At 48.2% G+C, this 19,437-nt stretch overlaps 8 protein-coding genes across 9 annotated transcripts; 3 read left to right on the forward strand and 5 right to left on the reverse strand.

Moving 5' to 3' along the window:
* The first annotated feature begins 401 nt into the window (after nt 1-401).
* Nucleotides 402-3,098, forward strand: SPPG_04057 (uncharacterized protein). The gene is made up of 5 exons (XM_016752303.1): nt 402-564; nt 624-723; nt 924-1,140; nt 1,220-1,454; nt 1,526-3,098. The coding sequence occupies exons 1-5, from the start codon at nt 492-494 to the stop codon at nt 2,884-2,886; spliced, it is 1,986 nt and encodes a 661-aa protein (XP_016608996.1). The 5' UTR covers nt 402-491; the 3' UTR covers nt 2,887-3,098.
* On the reverse strand, nt 3,036-6,001 carry SPPG_04058 (OPT superfamily oligopeptide transporter). Its single transcript, XM_016752304.1, has 9 exons — nt 5,915-6,001; nt 5,581-5,837; nt 5,447-5,496; nt 5,169-5,384; nt 4,746-5,102; nt 4,178-4,667; nt 3,878-4,115; nt 3,442-3,808; nt 3,036-3,371 (listed from the first exon to the last, which is right to left on the reverse strand). The coding sequence occupies exons 1-9, from the start codon at nt 5,951-5,953 to the stop codon at nt 3,094-3,096; spliced, it is 2,292 nt and encodes a 763-aa protein (XP_016608997.1). The 5' UTR covers nt 5,954-6,001; the 3' UTR covers nt 3,036-3,093.
* A 111-nt stretch (nt 6,002-6,112) lies between these two features.
* SPPG_04059 (translation elongation factor Tu) lies at nt 6,113-9,158 on the reverse strand. Its single transcript, XM_016752305.1, has 12 exons — nt 8,537-9,158; nt 8,412-8,471; nt 8,054-8,354; nt 7,869-7,992; nt 7,520-7,809; nt 7,397-7,461; nt 7,256-7,337; nt 7,084-7,177; nt 6,944-7,024; nt 6,782-6,883; nt 6,560-6,721; nt 6,113-6,502 (listed from the first exon to the last, which is right to left on the reverse strand). Exons 1-12 carry the CDS (start codon nt 9,027-9,029, stop codon nt 6,284-6,286), a joined length of 2,073 nt encoding a protein of 690 aa, XP_016608998.1. The 5' UTR covers nt 9,030-9,158; the 3' UTR covers nt 6,113-6,283.
* A 150-nt stretch (nt 9,159-9,308) lies between these two features.
* Nucleotides 9,309-10,448, reverse strand: SPPG_04060 (the record flags this gene model as incomplete). 2 transcript variants are annotated; one of them, XM_016752307.1, is made up of 3 exons in its annotated part: nt 10,272-10,448; nt 9,815-9,908; nt 9,309-9,748 (listed from the first exon to the last, which is right to left on the reverse strand). In XM_016752307.1, exons 1-3 carry the CDS (start codon nt 10,390-10,392, stop codon nt 9,451-9,453), a joined length of 513 nt encoding a protein of 170 aa, XP_016609000.1. In that variant the 5' UTR covers nt 10,393-10,448. The 2 variants fall into 2 exon arrangements, with proteins under 2 accessions (XP_016609000.1, XP_016608999.1); XM_016752306.1 differs by having other exon boundaries at nt 9,451-9,748; nt 9,815-10,318.
* Nucleotides 10,449-10,802: 354 nt separating this feature from the next.
* On the forward strand, nt 10,803-14,819 carry SPPG_04061 (uncharacterized protein). The gene is made up of 4 exons (XM_016752308.1): nt 10,803-11,836; nt 11,908-12,612; nt 12,703-14,209; nt 14,276-14,819. The coding sequence occupies exons 1-4, from the start codon at nt 11,197-11,199 to the stop codon at nt 14,637-14,639; spliced, it is 3,216 nt and encodes a 1,071-aa protein (XP_016609001.1). The 5' UTR covers nt 10,803-11,196; the 3' UTR covers nt 14,640-14,819.
* Nucleotides 14,739-15,632, reverse strand: SPPG_04062 (uncharacterized protein). Its single transcript, XM_016752309.1, has 2 exons — nt 15,299-15,632; nt 14,739-15,241 (listed from the first exon to the last, which is right to left on the reverse strand). Exons 1-2 carry the CDS (start codon nt 15,577-15,579, stop codon nt 14,914-14,916), a joined length of 609 nt encoding a protein of 202 aa, XP_016609002.1. The 5' UTR covers nt 15,580-15,632; the 3' UTR covers nt 14,739-14,913.
* A 426-nt stretch (nt 15,633-16,058) lies between these two features.
* Nucleotides 16,059-16,988, forward strand: SPPG_04063 (iron sulfur cluster assembly protein 1, mitochondrial). The gene is made up of 2 exons (XM_016752310.1): nt 16,059-16,665; nt 16,727-16,988. Exons 1-2 carry the CDS (start codon nt 16,242-16,244, stop codon nt 16,810-16,812), a joined length of 510 nt encoding a protein of 169 aa, XP_016609003.1. The 5' UTR covers nt 16,059-16,241; the 3' UTR covers nt 16,813-16,988.
* SPPG_04064 (uncharacterized protein) lies at nt 16,926-19,379 on the reverse strand. Its single transcript, XM_016752311.1, has 14 exons — nt 19,269-19,379; nt 19,086-19,171; nt 18,880-19,006; nt 18,710-18,820; nt 18,599-18,648; nt 18,472-18,530; nt 18,278-18,418; nt 18,043-18,207; nt 17,864-17,959; nt 17,751-17,797; nt 17,605-17,682; nt 17,388-17,544; nt 17,222-17,330; nt 16,926-17,166 (listed from the first exon to the last, which is right to left on the reverse strand). The coding sequence occupies exons 1-14, from the start codon at nt 19,283-19,285 to the stop codon at nt 17,057-17,059; spliced, it is 1,353 nt and encodes a 450-aa protein (XP_016609004.1). The 5' UTR covers nt 19,286-19,379; the 3' UTR covers nt 16,926-17,056.
* Nucleotides 19,380-19,437: the final 58 nt, after the last annotated feature.

Here is a 19,437-nt window from a genome sequence, read left to right on the forward strand (position 1 = left end):
AACCATCTTTTCAGAATACATTTCGTTGTTGCCGCGAACCAAGTTGAGCTCATCGACTGCTGCTCTCCCCCCTGCGCAATCCTTTCCTTTGCTTGCTTTTCAAATCTCTCCAAAGGCTGAATGGATTCATGCCTCGCAATGGAACGCTCATGCATCGCCATGCAATCGCTATGCCATTTCAACAAGGTTTTAAACTCAATATCTCCATAAAACATCCCCAACCGTCAGAAACCTACATCCACAAAATAAACAAACAAAAACAGTAAATAAAAACCAACCTCCGTTTGACACAAACTCGCCGCTGGTCAAATTTTGAACGATTACCTGATCATACTGTGCCACTTTGGGGTGGCACAGTGCACAGCGGGGACCTCTTGCTCTCGATGAGCGTGTTTTTTATAGGTTTTTTACCTTGCAAATCTCTTGAGCATCACGGAAATCTCTCCAGAAGAACTACAAGATTTGAGCTGGTTGGGTGTCATCCTCTGGAGATGGGTGGACCCCGCTTATCCGTTCAGCTGGAGCGAGGGCGAACCCCGCACTTTGCAGGAGAGATTATGAAAGGTGCGTGCATGTCCTCCAGATATTGAACGGAGAGTTTAGCCAACTGACACGATTGACAGGCCGGGTGATTCTCGACTGGCAGAAAGGAGGTCCTGTCAAGTATGTGCGTCTACGGTGTGTGGGCGCCGTTCAATTGACTGGAAAGGCAAAGCCTGATCTGTAAGTTTTGAAGCGGAAACGAATGGGAAGCACGTTGGTGCGGGAGGGTAGCAGATGTGAGACAACGTCGGACTTTGCCTGTGGGTGGTGGAGGGCGACTGCCACTGCAGATACAGTCACGCTCAAAATAGCGATCTGCAATCTGCGGTCTCTCCAAAACGTATCACAAGCAAGCGTACTGATATCTCACCCCCTTTCAGTGCGGAGATTATACGAACCCTTGACGCAGCGGAGCGAACACGCCTGCTCATGTACTACGAGAAGATTATATGGGGAAAGCGCGCCAATACAAACACGCTTGGGGAGAACATTTTTGACGTGGCAACGATGCCATCGGGAAAGCAGATCTTTCCTTTTGAGTTTCCGCTCGTGCGGAAAGATCCTGGTATGGAGTTGGTGCTGCCTTCCTCGTTTCAGGTATGAATGTGCACTGTGAAAGTGTTGCTCTCTTGGGTTCATTTTGGATGATGGCCTGATTTTTTCGACTTTTTATTAGAACTGGAAGATTGCAATTGTATATTTTGTACATGTGGAAATAGTCCGGCCATGGCCTCGCAAAGATTACTCTTCCTTTTATCCGTTTCACGTTGCTTGCCTCAACGATACGAATGATCCTCTATACCATCAACCGCAGGCGATCACGCGGGGGATTGACGTGGGCTTACTAGGCCTTTTTCTCAAGGGGACAATAGAGGCCCGCGTCAGCATCCCTCGAAAGGCCTATTGCAAAGGTATAAATGGGCACGAAGGACGATATCAGCGAACTTGACTATCATTTGCTGACCTCCTTATGCACTTGCAGGCGACACAATTCCCATCCGTTTGGAAATTAATCACATGGGCAACGTCAAGCACGTAACGGGCGTCCACATCTCGCTTGTCAGATATATTCGATGGAGATATCCTACGCGAGGCATGGGCTATGCCGTCGATCCATTTATCCCTCATTCAACATTTTCCCCCGCAAAAGTAGCGAGAATTCGACATGTATACGAGCCTCTTGATATAGCGCCCGGTGACGTGGACGTTGACCTTACGGTGGACTACTTCATTGACCCGATACGACGAGAGAGAGGGACCAAGAAAAAGGCTACCCTCAATCCTGACACGCCACTTGCGTTGCATTACTCGGATGACTTTCCTTGGAGTAGTTTGGGGCGGGACGATGACGTAGTAAGGGTGTCCTATGAGCTACAGGTCCAATTGAGAATAGGACGCAGTGATGCTCGAAGTATGAATAAGAGTGTCGATGATGATACTGCATCTCTCGAACATCTTCCAAATGGAAAGTCGGACGAGATGGGGTCTAGCGACGAAGAGAAGCGGAAAGTAGACCATGTTGTCAAGTCTCTAGCAGACGGGATGTTGAGCGGTGGACGTAAATCCTTGGAGTTTAGTTTCCCCATCGTAATAGGAACAATCCCTCTCAGGGAAACTTTGGCGGAGCCTCCTCGACGACCATCGACGAGAAGCACCGTACGCACAAATCGGAGCAGGTCTACATCTGTGCCCAGACGACGGCGAAGAAACACCATTTCTGGAGGGTCTGATCGCATGTCTCTATCAAGTCGGCCTAGTACACAGAATTCATCAACGTCCACTGAAAGTCGCCCGCGAGCATCCTCGGAAATAAAGGGACAACTCTCGATAAAGACTCAACGACAGAATACCTCATCCCCACTCCCGTCACGCCACCCGTCAAGTGCCTCCGCTTCAAGCTCTGCCCTCCATCTTCTTCCTCCCCGTCCCATTCCACGATCTTTTGCACCGACCTCCCCATCTCTAGACAATATCATGAGCGCTTCAACCGACACTTCCAACGTCTCTAGTCCTAGTATTTGCGCGCACTGCTCGTCGCACATGCGAACGACCTCAAATGGTTCCATCCGCAGTTGTAGCGGGGAGAGTACGTCACCAAGTACGCCCTCTCCTTCCGCCCCCCCGGCTCACTTGGTGCTCACACCTCCACCCGATAAGAATGCATATGCTCTCGCAGCGGAACAATCGAGCGTGCGATCTACGGGTTCTACTTATCAGAATCCTACTGCGTCAAGTTCCGCAGTTCATCGTGATGCTTCCACAAACGGGACAAGAGGAGTTGATGCAATAGACGAACCATGGCTTCCTGTAGAGCCACCACCCCCTTATTCGGAATACTCATAATTTTTTTCTTTTGTTCGTCACCCCGCACATGCTTGCCAAAATCTATGCGGATTCATGTTACATTCTTACAATTCCCCAGAAGGTTTATATAAATTCATGTAATACATTTTGATTGTTTGACAAAGATGTACACAAGTGGCGTGAGCTGATCATTCTAATTTCGCATCCAATATTAACACAGTAAATGTATATACATAAAAATATCTTTTAAGCAACAACAAACGACCCATTCTCAAAGCGCACTGCGTTGGTCACGGGTATACCCCATTGGACAGCTCTCTGAGTACGATCCAGTCCGGCCAATGCATACAAAGCTTCCACTATCCCACCTACACCTTCCCCAGCTACCAGCCCCGACGCGACGGCGTAGCAATATAGCTCATGCGATGTCGGGGATCGTCTCTTCCAGAAAAAAGTGATCAGAGCTCCTGTAAACATCGCGAGACCAATGTATGGTTGCGGGTTTACAAGGGCGATTCCGAATGCTATTCACAGCCAATGGAACCATCATTAAATGGTGGTCAGGTTGCATAAATGAAACCTTTCAAACCTTACCACTTAAACTCGGCAAAAATTGTCTAAAATTTGGTCTGACCAGATTATACTTTACAATTGTAAACACGATGCAGATAATCAACATCGCTAGACTCATCCATGCTGCCGATGCAGGGACCGTCTTGTCGATCCCTGACGTAAGAGCAACGGAAACTGCGGTCCAGGATGCAACAGCAGGTGCTTCAAATTCGCATGTTTGCCCAGGAACAGGCATCCGAAGAATGCAAGGATACGATGTTCCGAATAAGATGAAAAGCCCGACGGAGAGGAACACCGCTGCCAAACTTGCAAGGGCTTGCGCAAGGAATTGGGCTCGTGGTGGTGATCGGAGGAGATGTGCGGTCTTTAAATCCTCTACCATGTCGACCTGGTCAAAGGGGAGAAAATTTAACCATGACTGATTTTCAAAAACGACCGAGTCCATTTTTCGACTAACCGTTTGGGAGGCACACGCAGCAGCAACATTCCCAGCAATCAAATTGGTCTTCAAAGCCTGGCGCATATCGGAATGACGAAAAGCCGCAAAAATGAATTGGGTCGTTTTTCCAATCGCTCCTGTCGGGTTGATATCTGTCTCTCCTGCAGCTTGTAAGCCTACAAACGCCAGTAAGAAGCCGAGTATAATGGCAATAAGGCCTTCATAAACTGCGAGACCAAACTGCCAGGTCAAAATCCTAAAGACACAGAAATCAGCCAGTGGTTTGACATGCCCCTTGTGTGTGCCCCTAACACGTACGCTGTGGTGAAAACTGTGGATACTAATAACCCTGTTCCCCACCATAAAGCTGGGACACGCTCATGGGGCAGCGTCGGATCTTCCTCCTCCGAATGTTCATCCGCGGGATCAGCATGCACCATTCCTTCTCCAAACACCTGCTCCCGCTTTTCGTCGGTCGAAACTTTCGCAGGTGCGACTTCTTCGCTGTTCACTCTGGTCATTGGATAGGATGACCCAGTTGATCCTTTCCTGGTTATCTTGGCCGCTGCTTTTATCCCGCCCTTGGTTTCCTGAAATAATCCTGTAAACCCCCGCGCGAGCGACTTCCATCGCACACCAAGCTCTGCAAAGCTTGATGCGATCATCAACACCACCCCCGGCCAAAGAAGCCAGTATTGAGCCGTCACTTGACGGTTAAACTCTTCTATGGATGTGGTACTGTTGAATTCAGTGTAGTGTGGGAAACCAAACGCGTTCGTTACGGTCCCGGTTGCAAGAAGGGTGGGGCCTAAATCACCAGCAATAAATGTTTAAGTCTAGGAATTGGGGTGCACGAACAACGCATCATCACGGATGTGCGACGCACCGATAATAGCCCATGCTGTAACACTTCCCGCAAAGAACGATGTCGCAGTATTCATTCCCACTAGCATCCCCGCGCCTAGAAACGCCAGCCGAAACTCCAGCCTCCACCGCCACAGCGCGTCAGCAGCCATCAATGGGATCGACCGGGCGGCTTTCCCAATAAAGTATAGAGGATGCCACTCTAGTAGAACGGGTATCCACCAAGTAATGCATTTTACAGCAAAGGCCAGAACAAAGGATGTAACCAAGATCTTTGCCTTCTTGCCGCTATTCAGCTCTCCCTCTACGCTGTCATGAAGGGATTTGATAGTCTCAGCCGACACCGTAGCCGATGGGAAGATCAGTTTCTGCTTCAGAACTGCCAATTGGAATATAATCAGGATCTCCACACACTTGAGCGTTTTAGCGATTGACCGCAACTTACTAAAGTAACGCCGCAGAGGAATAGCAAAAAACAGCCCATAGTATGCGGCTGCTAGTGCAAACAATAGAAGCGGAACCACATCTTTGGCAACCGTGTCGCTCATCAACCCTAATCGATAAAGAGCTGGAATGGCTGTCACAAATCCCACAGACAAGCCTCCCGCGGCTGTCGCGCTACTCTGTACCGTACAGTTCTCCTTTGGTCCAAAGTAACCACCTATTGCCAAAAACCGTAGCTAATGAGATACTATTCATTGGTTTTGTCAATGGGATACTTACCACCGAACCTCGGAGACAAAATCCTTGATAATGGCTTTAATATCGCAAACCTATAAAGTACCGAAGATCATCAATACTACAAAAAGTAGGCAGACGCAGGGGATCTTGTCTCAAAAACCATCAATATATCATACCCAACAATAGATCCAAATAAGGATGCTCCAAAGGTCCACCCCACAGTCAAGCCCAGATACATATTCGAGGCCCCAATTATGGCACCCAATATCGTGCCAACAAAGACCGCGCGGAACGTGAAAGCTTGCTCTTCAACACCATTCGTTCCACGCAATGGCGGGTCAAACCCTCCTGGCCTTAGACCTTCACTGTCAATGGATTTTTTCTCCTCCAAGTCTACATATTGCAGGTCTTCTGATAATCTGCCTTGGTCGAACTGGGATAGACACAATGAGCATTAAAGATCAGTTATAACCTTGGCTCACTAAAAATTCTCTCAACACGACAATTCACCTGTTTATAAGGATGGTAATCTGCAGGTAGAGGCGTCATCGCATAGATCCAAGCAATGCAATCACCATCACGGTCAACGTAGTTTTTGTGCTAAAACGTCAGTCAAGGGCTGAGCAACGACCGCTTGGATGGCTGAGTCATTCCAGTGGCTGTGAAATCAATAGCCAATATCTTCAGTAACAGGCTGAAGCGCCCTGGTGGTTTAACAAGACGAATGATTTCATGCAAAAGATATCCATGGTTGTAATCGCTAATGAGAAAGAACGTCATCACAGCTAAATAAAACAGTCAACACACCCCCCTTCACCCTGAATGCAGCTTCGCCCTAATACTAAAATTCTTGATAAATTGGTGGCTATCCAACAGGATTTATTCGTCCACAATGAGCTTTGTAACTTTTCCGATGGCTATGGTTTTGCCTTCATCACGAAGAGTGAACCGCCCGAGCTGAGGATAATCTGCATAGGTTTCCAAACAGATAGGTTGGGTGGTTTGAACACGTACGATCGCAACATCCCCCTGCTTCAAAAACTGTGGCGGTCGCTTAGTTTTCTTCCCGCTCTTTTTGTCAACAGAATGAAGCAATGCCTGAAGCGGAAATTACTAAGTGAGGTTCCTGGTTCTTTGTCTAAAATATGAACATACCGAGAGGGTAATCTCTTCCACACTCGTATGAGCATGCATGACGGCAGTGTACCCGGCACAAATGATATTTTTGTACTCGATGATAGCCAGTTGGGCGTCAAAGGCAGTGACATGGTGGACGGGGTTTTTGTTGGTACAAAGGACGAAACCGGGCATAATATCCTATCCATATCTTAATTAGCGACCTTTCCATAGAAGAATCTCTGCAAGAGCACTCATTACCTCTTCTTCGACGCCCTTCAATCGTAATCTCACGTTGTCTCCACTTTTCGCCACAGCCAGCTCGTGGTCTTCCTGCATGATGGCAGATACCTCTGCTTTTTGCTATATGACATTTGTTCAGATGTATGAATGCCATTTCATAGACAATTTCCATCGGCTCACCTTGTTTGGCATGATGAACACACTCTGTCCTTTTCGCACTTTGCCGGACTCAATCTTTCCAGTCACAACTGTACCCATGTCCTAAGTAGTTCCGCAGTCAGAGTAAGGACAAGACCACAACAATCCGGAGTTTTATGTACCTTGAATTTGTCGGCGATAGGCATCATAAATGGTCGGTTGAAGCCTCTATCGGGAATTACCATCTCATCGAGAAGATTTATAAGTGAGGGTCCGCTAAGAAATAGAGTACATGCCGGTTAAAAAAAAACAATTGGGGCATTTCTGCATCTGCGTTTTTCGATGTCTGCATACCTGTACCACTCGCATATTTTCTTATCCAAAGGATCTTTCAAGTTGGCACCAGTAAACCCAGATACAGGCATGCAGTCCAGATCTAATCCGAATGAATCAGCGCGCGTGAAGTTATAGTTTGACCGTCAAACTCCAGCCTACCTGTCTTGGGATTGAATCCCACTTGCCTCAGGAAGGGCATAATCTTCCCAATACATTCGTCGTATCTACAAAACATGAATATGAACAAAGCCCTTGACAAAATGAACATGACAAAGTAATTACCGCTCCTTCGACCAGTTCACAGTTGGGTCGTCCATTTTGTTGACCACAACAATGAGGCGCTTGACTCCAGCCGTTTTGGCCAGCATCGCATGCTCCCGGGTCTGGCCCCCACGCTCAAAACCGGTCTCAAATTCTCCCTTCCGGGCGGAAATAACGAGGACGCCAACATCCGCTTGGGATGCTCCTCCGATCATACTTGGAACAAAGTTCTTGTGTCCAGGAGCATCCAAAATGGTGAAGCGTCGCTTTTCTGTCTCAAAATAACCGCGGCCGTATTCGGTAGTTTTGCCCTGTGACAACCAGCTTAGATGGTACTTCGAGGTACACCATCTTACTATTTCGTTTATACCTTGTTACGTTCTTCTTGATTCAAGTCCAAGGCCCACGAGAGGTACCATGATTCACGTCCTAATTCCTTTGCCTCCCTCTCATACTTCTCCATGGTTCGCTTATCTACCATCCCCGTCAAGAACCTACAAATACCCTAGGCGTCAGATATACAATGGAGCAGTGAATGTCACACTCGACACTCACAGTAGGTGTCCACCCATGGTGGACTTTCCAGCATCAACGTGACCAATGAACACGATATTGATGTGTTCTTTGCCCTCGTCAGTCCCATCGTCTTCTTGTTCTGGTTCAGCTTCCACCTCAGGCTCAGGTTCTACTGCCTTTTTCTCTTCCTTCTTTTCCTCCTTTTTCTCAGGAATCTCTTCTTTGGGTTTGGGAGCCTCTTTGACTTCATCCTTTGTCTCTACTTGCTCCTCCTGCTTCAGTGATGGTGCAGGCTTCTCTTGGGCTTCCGCCTGGGCTAGCTTGGCGGGGGTCGTACTCTCTGCACAAAAATATTAGCGACAGGATTAACGAAAAGCAGATCTCGATCATTGTTCACCTTTGGGCTTTTGATTTCCGCCACCGATCGAGATAGATACTGCCTTCGCGGGCGTCGCTTCTAAGATCGGGTGTGTTAAAATTATGCATACATCAGATATGGTCTGATTCCAGATCTATACAAACCCTTTGGTTTTCCACCGATGGAAATCGACACAGCCTTTGCGGGAGCTTGGTTCCGAGCAGGCGCCGCGGTAGGGGCTTGGTACTGTTGTTGAGGTTGATACTGCTGCTGGCGGGTCTGCTGCTGGTAACCTTGATATGCCTGCTGCTGTTGATAACCTTGCTGGTAACCTTGCTGATAACCGTAACCTTGCTGCTGATGCCCATAGCCCTGGTGATAAGGTTGCTGGTAGCCCTGGTTGTAGCTTTGCTGCTGGTGGTAAGCATAGGGTTGTTGTGCATAATTGCCATATCCTTGCTCATATGATTGCTCTTGTCCACCCCAAGTTGGAACAAATTCGGCAGCGCCAAGGTTGAAGTTCTGAAAGTTGTAGGCAGGTCCTCCACCTCCACCGGCGGTATTTGCCGTGGAACGACCTCCACCGACGTTCATTCGGTTAAACTGTTGAGGAAGGCCATCGGCCTGGTCTTCCCATGAGTCCGGAGGGTTCGACATGATGATAGCAGACTATGAAGCGACGCAACGGACTGTTCCCAATACGTCTGCAGGCGTTGTCGACTGGAGGCTTTCCAAGTTTTCTCGACAACTTGTGCGATCAGTGAAGCCCCGTCACCTTCATTGTCGCTCAACGATCCTTGTTGCTATGGCATTGCATGTGACCTTGAGCGTTCATTGCAAAAACAGCTGCTGCCCAATAAGAGCATTAAAATCGCCTTTTACAAGACTTTTCTTTTTTCACCTTCCTTCCGTGCGCAACAAAAAGTCTTGTGCACATTCTTGATATGCCATACGATGCAAATAATTTGACAAGCATCGATCCAATGTATTAAACCAAATCCATTTTCCCAAATACAAGACATCGCAAATGATCGGTAAAGCAGGTTACAATTATCAAACACATTCCAGCGACTGTTATCTAGTAGTCGTTACGACGGCCAGAAGATCGGTCAGAAGGCCTGTCATGACGAGACCGGCCACCACCATTCCTGTCATCACGGTCATCCCGGCGATCCCGGCGGTCCCGGTCGTCCCGACGATCATAGCCACGGTCCGAGCGAGAACCACGGTCATCTCCACGGTCACCGCCGCGGTATCCACGGTCACCACCAAAAGATCTTCCTCCGTAACCAGAGTCACGGTTGCGGTAACCACCACCGCCACCACGGTTCTCGTCACGGGGTGGACGCTCGTTGGCAATATCAACCCTGATAGGTCTATAGAAAGAAAGGCAAATTGTTCAATAACCGTTCCTGATGGGTCAAATCAAGTCGCATTCTGACCTTCCGTCAAGTTCTTGATCTTTCATGGCGGCTACGGCATCTTCTGCGTTCTTGGCATCGGCGAAGGTAACGAAACCGAACCCACGAGAGCGTCCTTGTTTTCGAAATCGAGTCGGCGAAACATAGGAACATAGGGAACGGAATAGGGCGCCAGTGGTAAACAAAAAGGATGACACGTTCCATGCGCTCAACAACAACATGGTTTAAAGGCAACACCACAAGGACGGAGAGTGCGTCATTTGATAATCCATGACCACGATCAAGAGACTCAAAGGTCGGTCTTTCACAAAACGGGTGCATTCACAAATGGCTGCCCTTTCATTACGGTCAGACGGGTGCATTGAAAAATGGCCCTCTTTCACTCTGTCCGATTCCAACTACAGACGCGTAGCTCATACTGTAGGTCTCCTCCGTCCCTCATGGGAAACAAATACACGAAACGGTCTCGGATCTGAACCTGATTCTCTCTCGGTTATCACATAAGCATCGGTCACTTCTCCATATTTTTCAAAGCACGAGCGCAGGGAATCGTTGGTCGTTTCCCAAGCAAGACCACCAACGAAGACTTTGCTGGACATATTTGTTGAAGACGGGAAATGGAAAAAGGGGCAAAGATGAACGAGATGGAAAAAAACACGTCCAAGGCGAGGGGGCGGCCGTCTTTTATAGCCCCTTTTTTACGTCTCTTAGCAACACAAGTTTGCTTACATAACGTTCACCTAAGTTACTTGTTTCTTACTCCGCCCAAGCGGGAAAGGGTCTTTCAACTCGTAAATACACTAAGTAGTCATCTGTGCTCGGAAGTCATTCATATCGCCATCTGCTTCCATCTGGTGAGCATTTGACGGGTGGGCGTAAATTCGTCCTATTTATCATGATGCACCAGAGGGATGCCCATAATCGCGGAATTAGCGTATGATGCAAAAAAAAGTGAGTTAACCAGGACAATCAACCAAACTGGCGGGAAACAAATAGCTGGCTATTGTTTAGGCATGGTCCAAGCACGTGAATAGGTCATATACGGTTAGACCAAGCAGTTGGCCCTTCCACGGGGCATCAAGCACGAACCACTTGCGTGAAAGTCCGGTACGGCCGTCAGTGGCGTTAGCAACAATACTTGGTGAGTTTGCTCCGAGAATTACCTAATCGCTCAAATTCAGGGTCAACGCTGCCTGGGGGGTTCAATTCTGGTCGATTGTTGGGAACCCGATCACAAGACGGGTATCTCAGACTCTCATTGTGAAGGAGAAAGAGCAGGCTTCTAAATATTCTACTATTCTGTGTGGCAAAATTTCTTTCAAACCGCCGTCACATTGCCTTACACATTTGTTTGACAAAAAGTTTACCTGGGTGCTGGCCATTTCTTTTGCGAGTGCGTAACAATGTCCAGCTCGCCAAGAAGCGCCGATTCCACTTCCGGTGCTCCGTCCCAAGGACGGAAGCGATCCGTGTCTATCGGCCAAAAATTCCTATCACGAAATTGGGGACAGAGTGGAGCGGAGATAGGTGAGGGCGAGCCATCTGAGCTCAGCGATACAGGTGGACGAAGGGCATCCATGATTCAAGGTAGAAGGCTATCCGAATACGGCCGCCCAAAGTCGACCGGTTTGTCCACCCCTGTGCCCGCTGAAGCGTCGTCTTTCTCATCGGATACAGAGGAGGACAGCACCGAGCGCCGAGTGCGTATTGCGCGCGTCATGACTAAACAACAGCATCGGACTTCTGCCCATGTTCAACAGTTCTCTAAAATCAACGTGACGGTCACCGGCACGGATGTGACCTTGGAAATGACAGTTGACAGAGATCAAACTGTGGAGCACTTAGCAAAGCAGATTGAGGCGGAGTATGCTTACAAGTTCTTTCTGCATGAAGAAGACCGCTCTGCAAATCAGAAGAAGGGCCGAGATCCATTGGTTATTGGCCAGGTCTACGATGCCGGGATGTTAGCTTTGAAGTTTGAAGACAGGATAGGTGATGTGCTGGGGTATACGGAGACCGTTTCTGTCATCAATGCCTTTGAAGGTACATTGGCTGTTCGTAATATCCGGACTTGTTTTGCATACCTTTAACAAACTGACGTGCTTACTTACCAGGGGAAAGTATCAATCGCAATATGTCGCCCGTGGACGTCGAAGTATCAGATGCAGAATGCTTAGAATTGTCCGGTAGTCGCGCATCGGATGGAAATGGAATTTCTCCGGGAGAGCACCTTCCACCTCTCGTGATCCCGAATCTCGAAGATTCAATCAATGAGGCATCATCAGTGTTGAGTGGACAGGATCCCTCCGCTTCAGATAAGAGTCTCTTAATAACGTCAGCAGCATCCTTGTTGTCGAACGTAACTACCGCGACGGACAAATCCGCAACAAAAGCCCCTCCACGATCCCGCCAATCATCTCTGTATCCTACCACTTCATCGTTAGACGATCGCCTGCAATCGTGTCTTCGAAATAAACTAGCTCTTCGCTATTTTTCCGAATTCTGCGTTGAAGAGTACACCATTGAAAACCTTCTCTTCTGGCTCGACGTTGAAATTTTTCAATCCTGCAAACCGCTTGCAAGGGATACGTATTCCAAGTACATCTACCTGACATATATTGCACCAAATGCCCCGTTACAAGTCAATATATCAGCGGAGATCCGAAAAGATATTCAGTGGCCGATGCCAGAAGGATATGTCGATGAAACGATTTTTGATGAGGCACAAGAGCAAGTGTACGCTATGCTAAAAGGGCACTCTTTTCTGAGATTTGAGAAGAGTGCAAAATACAAGCAATACCAAGAGGCAAAACAGACTGGTACGTAAAAGTTTCTCGTTATGTATTAAGATCTGATGCGTGGTGACATGCAATTGCGATCTGAAAGTTCTGACATCTGCTTGCCCAAAGATCGCACCGAGTTTCTACGAGGTCGCATTACTGGTCCCTTTGCTGCTCATTTTCCGACCAACGCCGAGACGGCTCGTTCCATCATTCCCATTCTCGAATCCAATCCTCTGGTAGAATCCCCTACAATGCTTGGTACCCTCGTAGGTGACAAGAACAATAGGAACTCCAAGATAATGACGATCAAGTTCAAAGAATCGGTTCTTACCAAGACTTTGACACAATACTTTCCTTTGGCTAACCGTATTTTGGAGGGCTACTTCAATGATGCCAATCGAAGTTCATGGGCAGAAAAGCAGCGGAGAATGCATAAGGAAAAGAAATTGGCAAAGTTCTTCGGGGAACGGCCTTCTGTGGAACTCATTCAAAAGCAGATTTTTGCTGCCTCAGATGTATACTTGGCTGGCTTGGAAGATATTTTAGCATTTGGAGACTCTTCGGATGACCTGCTTCTTGTGAGAAAGAGCGATGAACTGGCGAATACCGAGGACCCTACTAGCATGAGCCAAAGACGAAAGAAGAAGGATAAATTAGAGACGTTCTTCGGGGACAAACTGACCAGTCAGCAGAAGCGAACGCAACAAATTGTCGTCCCCGGCCAAACGACTTCTATTTTGGGCTCGGAGCTAGGGGAAACTGGATCATCAGAATCTACCGAATCCGCGAATTCCGACGAGGAAGTTGCACCCGTAGAAACAACCAACGAACTAGACCCTAACGAACGTCGCATCCTACAACGTCGCACGAAAAAGATTGCCAGCATGCTGGGTGAATCATTGGACGAACGAACGATTTCACAGACTGTCACATTCCCGGCCATGCAAGAGAAGTTGTTCTCGAGCCAGAATCTTAGTGGTTTGGCTCTAGGAGGGGATAGCAATATGCCAATGCCTGTAACCGACAGCGATATAAAGGCGAGATTCACCAGCCGTGACTTTGATACTAGGTCGGCGACGAATACCGTTGATAGTTCTATCAGCGAAGAAGCTGACGCTGACTCAAAGTACGCGCATAAGAGGCGTTTAGATAAGATCTCCAGTCTAATGGGACAACGTATCGGGGTTACTGAAATCCAAGAAGCGCAAGCTACCGCCAACTTTAGCCCACAGCCGGTACGACGGCCTCTTACGCAGGAGGAGAAGAAACAATTCCAAAAGAAAGCTAGTAAACTGGAGCGTCTCCTTGGTCAACTTCCACCCACCGAAGCCCTTTTGTCATCTCTCGCTCCGACCGACAAGCCTGAGGTTACTCGTGTTCGTAGAAGTCTGGCAGGCCTATCTTTTATTTTGCGACAAGCAAAAGACGCCGTGGATATTTTGGATGCCTTGACCGCGATCAGCGAGGACAAGGAGATACCACTACCGCCGCCGCCCCAAAGTACTGGCATATCAAAATCTCCTAGCACACAGTCAAACATCTCAGATGTTCCCGCCTTCTTGACGCCGGGCATTTCGATGGATCTGAATAAAGAGTCCAGGCAGAAGCGATTAAACAAACTGCGAAAGTTCTTGTAAGTGGTAGCCACTATCTGTCCTTCAGTAGAAATCAGGGTTTGACTTTGAGCTTTTTTTTGCAGTGGGGACAATATCAGTGTGGAAATTCTTGTCGAATCCCAAATTCTAGGTGACCTGGAACGGTCAATTGAAGAGGAGGTTGTGGATGAAAATGAGCTCGAACGACTCCGCCGACAAGTCAACGACCTCCGCGAGGACCTTCGACGAAGAAGCGACCAGTTCAGGTACGAGTTGGATCAAGATGACGCTGGAGATTCTAGTGAGGCCGCAAATTACCTTGCAGTTCCAAAGCGAAACTCGGTGACACAGCGCGTGCGTGATATGGTGCCCAGAATGTCTGTTGAGCGACAGTCGTCAGCGGATGTAGGGTCAAGCAAAATCCAGGGAGCAGACAAGGAGATGGTGCAGGGAGAACAGAAAGTATAGGATGGTAGTTAAAAGTACAAGTAGGTACTTGGGTGTGGGAGTGGATGCCAGTTGGGTCCTTACCAAGGGACCCTTAGCTTTGAAGTGAGTACTTTTCACGTCAAAATGAAATGTTTTATTATAAGTTGACATACACGGAATATATCGTACGCTATGCACATCCGCATTATGATTTACCGACCTTTGTCCAATGTTACGATAAAGCAGAACAGAATCTGTTCTAGATACACTTACTATAAACACCCGTATAGAAACCCCAGTATAAAAACTTTCGTCATCGTCCAACATAATTCCACTTACTCTCCCATTGAGGAAGTATATGCATCCTTGGTAGTTTTATAGGCACCTTTTGCGGCAGGCTAGTCTTTCGACTCTGCTTCGACGCACCATTTGGAAAACTGGTAGTAGGTCTTCTTGATACGGCGCTGCCTGGGCTATGCGGTGGCTTTGATAACGGAAAAGCCGGCGGACATGCTCTGTTGGCTCTCTCAACTATAGAAAGAAAGTCACGCACAGGAATGGGGGTTGGACGTAAACGGATAGCTTGGACCGCCGCCGTCCCGGGACGAGCAGAGGTAGTCCTGTCGCCATCAAGGGGTTCCCTGCAAAAGAGGTCAGAATGGTTCCTGCGGTATTGCTTGAGATAGCATCATACTCACCATGAGCCACCGCAATCACTCGCAACTCGAATGGACACCATTCCATCATCGTTTGTTGAAGCTTCGGGTGCCTTCTCGGTCATAATAGTGAGTGTTCCATCACTGCCAGCCATCTTTTTGTCGTTGAACGTCACAATCCCCAGGGTCAAACCACTGCCATTTCGTCTGGGTTTTAACTGGGGAAGGATAGCCACTTCTCCTCTTTGAGTATTGCGGTCGATAGTCGGTAATACATCTTTAGCTTCCAGGGTGGCCAGGAGCTCGGTCGTAAGCTGCGGCATGGACGACCACCACTTTTTCCAATGAGCCGGAACCTCGAGGAGCCAAAAGCGACGATATAGAGCTTCTGAAAATTTCAGCAAGTGGCAGCCTTTCTGGAAGGATCCGGCGATGAATCTAAAAATAGCATGCTCGACGTTATGTCATTAAAAATTTCCAAATGCATTTGGAGAAAGGGACTATTACCAACACGCTCGACAGCGAACCCCTCCCCGCAAGACATTGCCAGCACATGTGAGTTATTGTTCTGGGAAACGTATCTCCTTTGTATCTAATCGGCTATTGAAGGATCTACGTAACCTTTCGGCCGACTCGCTTTGCACGGCCTTCAACCCAAGGCGGACTTATCCTGATGACTATGGCTGTGCCACAAGCGCGTTGCTAGTCACATGATACTGCGCCACGTGTGCGATGATTGGCCAGCAGTTCCGACTATGAAATGGAAGGCTTCAACCCCACAAATGGCTTTCGCCCTCCGATCTTTGATTTGGTCACTGGCTAAGCCACTGTCGCTTTTGAAATACGTTTGGGAGCTTTGGAGGTTTTCCATTTCCAATCTTTTTTCATCGCCGTCAATCTCTTGTTTTTTGTTCCAAAGGATATCCTTGCTTTGAGTATTTACAACAGACACACACACATCTCTCTCCTTTTCTTGCATACCAGTATGTACTTTCGCGCACTACAGACAACAGGTTCAAAATGCCTGCGAGTAGGACGCTTGCAGTCGTCAACACCCTCCGCTGTAACCCTTCCCGTCTTCCGTCGCGGATATCACGAAAAAGTCATTGACCACTATGAGCGTCCTCGGAATGTTGGCTCCTTTCCAAAGTCGAACCCCAATGTCGGTACTGGACTGGTGGGAGCTCCTGCTTGTGGGGATGTAATGAAACTACAAATAATGGTGGACGACGCTACGGGGCAGATTCAGGACGTCAAGTTCAAGACATTTGGGTGTGGTTCCGCGATTGCGAGCAGTTCGTTGGCCACAGAAAAGATCAAGGGACTAAAGGTGTGGGACGCTGCCAAAATCAAAAACACTGAAATTGCGAAAGAACTATCGTTGCCACCTGTGAAACTGCATTGCTCAAGTGAGTCGCTCTGGATGGTTGCCTTTGTTGCCTGGTTTGTTGCTGACTTTCCATGTTTTAGTGCTAGCAGAAGACGCAATCAAATCCGCCGTGAAGGACTGGGAGGCTAAGAGGGCAGCACGGGGTCTGAAACCGTTGACAGCTTAGCCTTTTTCATCCTCATGTCATTATTATCGGCGAGGACCATGCCACTTTTTCTTGCACATTGTATAGTTTTGTAGTTTGTAGAATATATCCTCGTTCATGTTGAGCAGATAAATGGCGGGTTTTGGTGAGCTTTAATATATTCAGAAATGTGAATTATGCGTGGATGAACTGTCAGACGTAAAGTACCATACTACATAAATGGCTATGTGGTCTACCTTACACTAGTCTGCTGGTTTAACGTCTATTAAAAGATTTCCTCGACCATCCGAATTCCTTCGGCCTCCAGTGCCGTCAGCAAAGGCTGCACGAGTTCTTGATCCAGAGGGGCCAAAACACCACGGCGAGAAATTTTACCTGGATGACAGTTTTCAGCGATTATGTTTCATGCTTTGGAATGATACAGACTTACCATCAAGGATGAGTTGGGTGGTGATGGCGCACGGTACACCGACAGTCACGGCCATAGCTGTGTCGCCATTGGGCTCACCGAACCACAATCCAGTAGATGTGCGGGTTTGCTATGACCGAATATTAGTCTCACAGAATGGTGAAATAGTAGAAGTCGCATTACCCACCCGAGTTCCGTCCTTCAACTCCACTTCAAACTTGTGCTGAAGCATAACCATGTCACGTTCGCCAGGCAAGAACTGCATCTTCTCCTCCAAGGTCGCGCAGAGTGTATCAAGGAGAGTGCCACGTTGGTGCACATGAGTGTCGGAGAAGAGGCCCAACCTGAAATATCTTGGTTCAAAGATCGTCTCACATAATTCGGCGCACTAACAAGTGGCTTACCATTTCAAGCCGTGAATCACACGGTCGCCTTCTTCGCCTTGCAGATTCGCCTTTGCGCGGACAGTTTTGATGAGATCCCTATGTCACGACGGTGGATAAGCAATCGCGGCACAAACAGCCATGAGTGAGGCAATGCAAATGCTTACGCCTCAGACTCGCTCGCGCTTCCAACGGATTTTGCAAGGACGGCTCTCTAAGAAGCCATATCTTGGGTCAGAGGAATCATCCACCACCGTGGTCAGGACAGTATCCAACATACCCATGTAATGGGCTCAGAGCCCTCCTTCAAGTAGACCTGCTCTTCATCGCTCAAGAATCCAAGCGCGACAAGGACTTTTACAAAAGTAGGGAAGCCCTAAGTTGTCGGACCAATACTCGCTTTAGACACCAATTGGTTGCAAAGACGTCAACTATGACGGTAGAAATTCCTCCACTCACCTGGTACCGCAAGGTCCCACGCAACACCGTTTGACACTCAGGAATGTTGTAGCGCTTGTTGTACGGCGTTGAGTCACGGTTAGGATACCCCTCGAATGCAAAGGCTGGGTAAATGTAGATAGGCTTGGCACTGTCCATCAATTGGGGCCCTGGAATATCAACCACCTAATACAAGAATATAACACTGATCAGATCAAGTCGCGCACTCAATTGGGTTTGACATGGGGTCTCGAACCTTGCCATCCTGCAGATACTTGGCGTTGTTACGAAGCGCCAACAGGACGCCACGGGAACTCCAGCTGAACTTGTATCCAAGAGGGTTGTTGGATGCCTCGGGTGCTGGGAGACCACCACAGTAGGACAGGAAAGAGAGAATCTAAACAGGATATGAAAATATGATGCAATAGAATGGATGCACAAAGAATTTACCTTGCCACCCTCAGCGTGAACCTCGTCGATCGTCTTGATCGCATAGAGGTGATCAATACCTGCCCAAGAGTGATAGTTATTCACCGGGCGAACGCTCGCGCTTGAGAGCAGTCAAGCGGCACCATACCAGGGTCAACACCGATTTCGTTGAAAACAGTTACTCCAGCATCCTTGGCACTGCAAAATCATCTAAGGTGAACCGGCGGCATCGGGTATGCTTATTCGAACAAGAACTCACGCTTGGTCAATGGCCTCCATAGCGGGTGAGACGTAACTCGTTGTGACAACGTGCTTCTTGTGCTTAACGGCAGCATTTATCACGCGAGCATGGTGGGTGTATGGAATCAAGCTGTTCCCACGTTAGTTTTCAAACATGTCCCAGTTTCAACACAATGCTGGGAGTAGTACCTGATAACAAGATCATGCTTGGCAATTTCCGCCTCAAGCGCCGCATCGTTACCGACGTCAAGAGCAATAGGAATAACTCGCGGATGACCGTTCGCGAGCTTCTGGCCACCTTGGATGCGTCGGCTGGCTGAAACAAGGGATATTTGCTTTCAGCTTGTAGATCATTTACATGACGGCTAATTGTGATATTCGGAGCGATGACTAACCAACGGTAATCACGTTTTCTTCCCTGCGAAGGAGATACTTCAAGCAAGGACCAGCAACATAACCGGAACCCAAAAGCAGAATCTTCCTGTGATTAGAAGGAACAGTGTCAGCACACAAACAAGGTTTATACTGCTGCCGTTACTGGAGGGTAGGTCTCGCCTTCCGTTCCCCTTCGCACTTACTTTTGTCCAGTCGCCATTCTTTCAGCTCGCTTGAAATTTAACAAGAGATTGGAAACGATTTCCTTGACGTGGGTCGCAAGCAGAAAACGTTGGGCCTGTGCGATCTCTACCCATCTCCTGGTATGCCGAGAGTTCCACAGGTTTGGTAGGCAGTCACGTGATGAGGACT

Source organism: Spizellomyces punctatus (assembly GCF_000182565.1).
Source record: "Spizellomyces punctatus DAOM BR117 chromosome Unknown supercont1.6, whole genome shotgun sequence".
In the NCBI taxonomy this organism is placed as follows: Eukaryota; Fungi; Chytridiomycota; class Chytridiomycetes; order Spizellomycetales; family Spizellomycetaceae; genus Spizellomyces; species Spizellomyces punctatus.

What these genes read in the sequence shown, in the direction of transcription:
- SPPG_04057 (XM_016752303.1), top strand. Translation starts at nt 492, where the DNA reads ATGGGTGGACCCCGCTTATCCGTTCAGCTGGAGCGAGGGCGAACCCCG. An exon ending in GGAAAGGCAAAGCCTGATCT is followed by an intron (nt 724 to 923) that starts GTAAGTTTTGAA and finishes ACCCCCTTTCAG; the next exon opens with TGCGGAGATTATACGAACCC. An exon ending in TGCTGCCTTCCTCGTTTCAG is followed by an intron (nt 1,141 to 1,219) that starts GTATGAATGTGC and finishes ACTTTTTATTAG; the next exon opens with AACTGGAAGATTGCAATTGT.
- SPPG_04058 (XM_016752304.1), bottom strand. Translation starts at nt 5,953, where the DNA reads ATGACGCCTCTACCTGCAGATTACCATCCTTATAAACAG. An exon ending in TTATTTGGATCTATTGTTGG is followed by an intron (nt 5,497 to 5,580) that starts GTATGATATATT and finishes GGTACTTTATAG; the next exon opens with GTTTGCGATATTAAAGCCAT. An exon ending in ATTTTTGCCGAGTTTAAGTG is followed by an intron (nt 3,372 to 3,441) that starts GTAAGGTTTGAA and finishes GGCTGTGAATAG; the next exon opens with CATTCGGAATCGCCCTTGTA.
- SPPG_04059 (XM_016752305.1), bottom strand. Translation starts at nt 9,029, where the DNA reads ATGTCGAACCCTCCGGACTCATGGGAAGACCAGGCCGATGGCCTTCCT. An exon ending in CATCGGTGGAAAACCAAAGG is followed by an intron (nt 8,472 to 8,536) that starts GTTTGTATAGAT and finishes ACCCGATCTTAG; the next exon opens with AAGCGACGCCCGCGAAGGCA. An exon ending in GGGATTCAATCCCAAGACAG is followed by an intron (nt 7,338 to 7,396) that starts GTAGGCTGGAGT and finishes CATTCGGATTAG; the next exon opens with ATCTGGACTGCATGCCTGTA.
- SPPG_04061 (XM_016752308.1), top strand. Translation starts at nt 11,197, where the DNA reads ATGTCCAGCTCGCCAAGAAGCGCCGATTCCACTTCCGGTGCTCCGTCC. An exon ending in TGTCATCAATGCCTTTGAAG is followed by an intron (nt 11,837 to 11,907) that starts GTACATTGGCTG and finishes CTTACTTACCAG; the next exon opens with GGGAAAGTATCAATCGCAAT. An exon ending in AACAAACTGCGAAAGTTCTT is followed by an intron (nt 14,210 to 14,275) that starts GTAAGTGGTAGC and finishes TTTTTTTTGCAG; the next exon opens with TGGGGACAATATCAGTGTGG.
- SPPG_04062 (XM_016752309.1), bottom strand. Translation starts at nt 15,579, where the DNA reads ATGCCGCAGCTTACGACCGAGCTCCTGGCCACCCTGGAAGCTAAAGAT. An exon ending in AGTGATTGCGGTGGCTCATG is followed by an intron (nt 15,242 to 15,298) that starts GTGAGTATGATG and finishes CCTCTTTTGCAG; the next exon opens with GGAACCCCTTGATGGCGACA.
- SPPG_04063 (XM_016752310.1), top strand. Translation starts at nt 16,242, where the DNA reads ATGTACTTTCGCGCACTACAGACAACAGGTTCAAAATGCCTGCGAGTA. An exon ending in TGTGAAACTGCATTGCTCAA is followed by an intron (nt 16,666 to 16,726) that starts GTGAGTCGCTCT and finishes TCCATGTTTTAG; the next exon opens with TGCTAGCAGAAGACGCAATC.
- SPPG_04064 (XM_016752311.1), bottom strand. An exon ending in AAGCATGATCTTGTTATCAG is followed by an intron (nt 18,821 to 18,879) that starts GTACTACTCCCA and finishes ACGTGGGAACAG; the next exon opens with CTTGATTCCATACACCCACC. An exon ending in CACCCAACTCATCCTTGATG is followed by an intron (nt 17,167 to 17,221) that starts GTAAGTCTGTAT and finishes ACTGTCATCCAG; the next exon opens with GTAAAATTTCTCGCCGTGGT.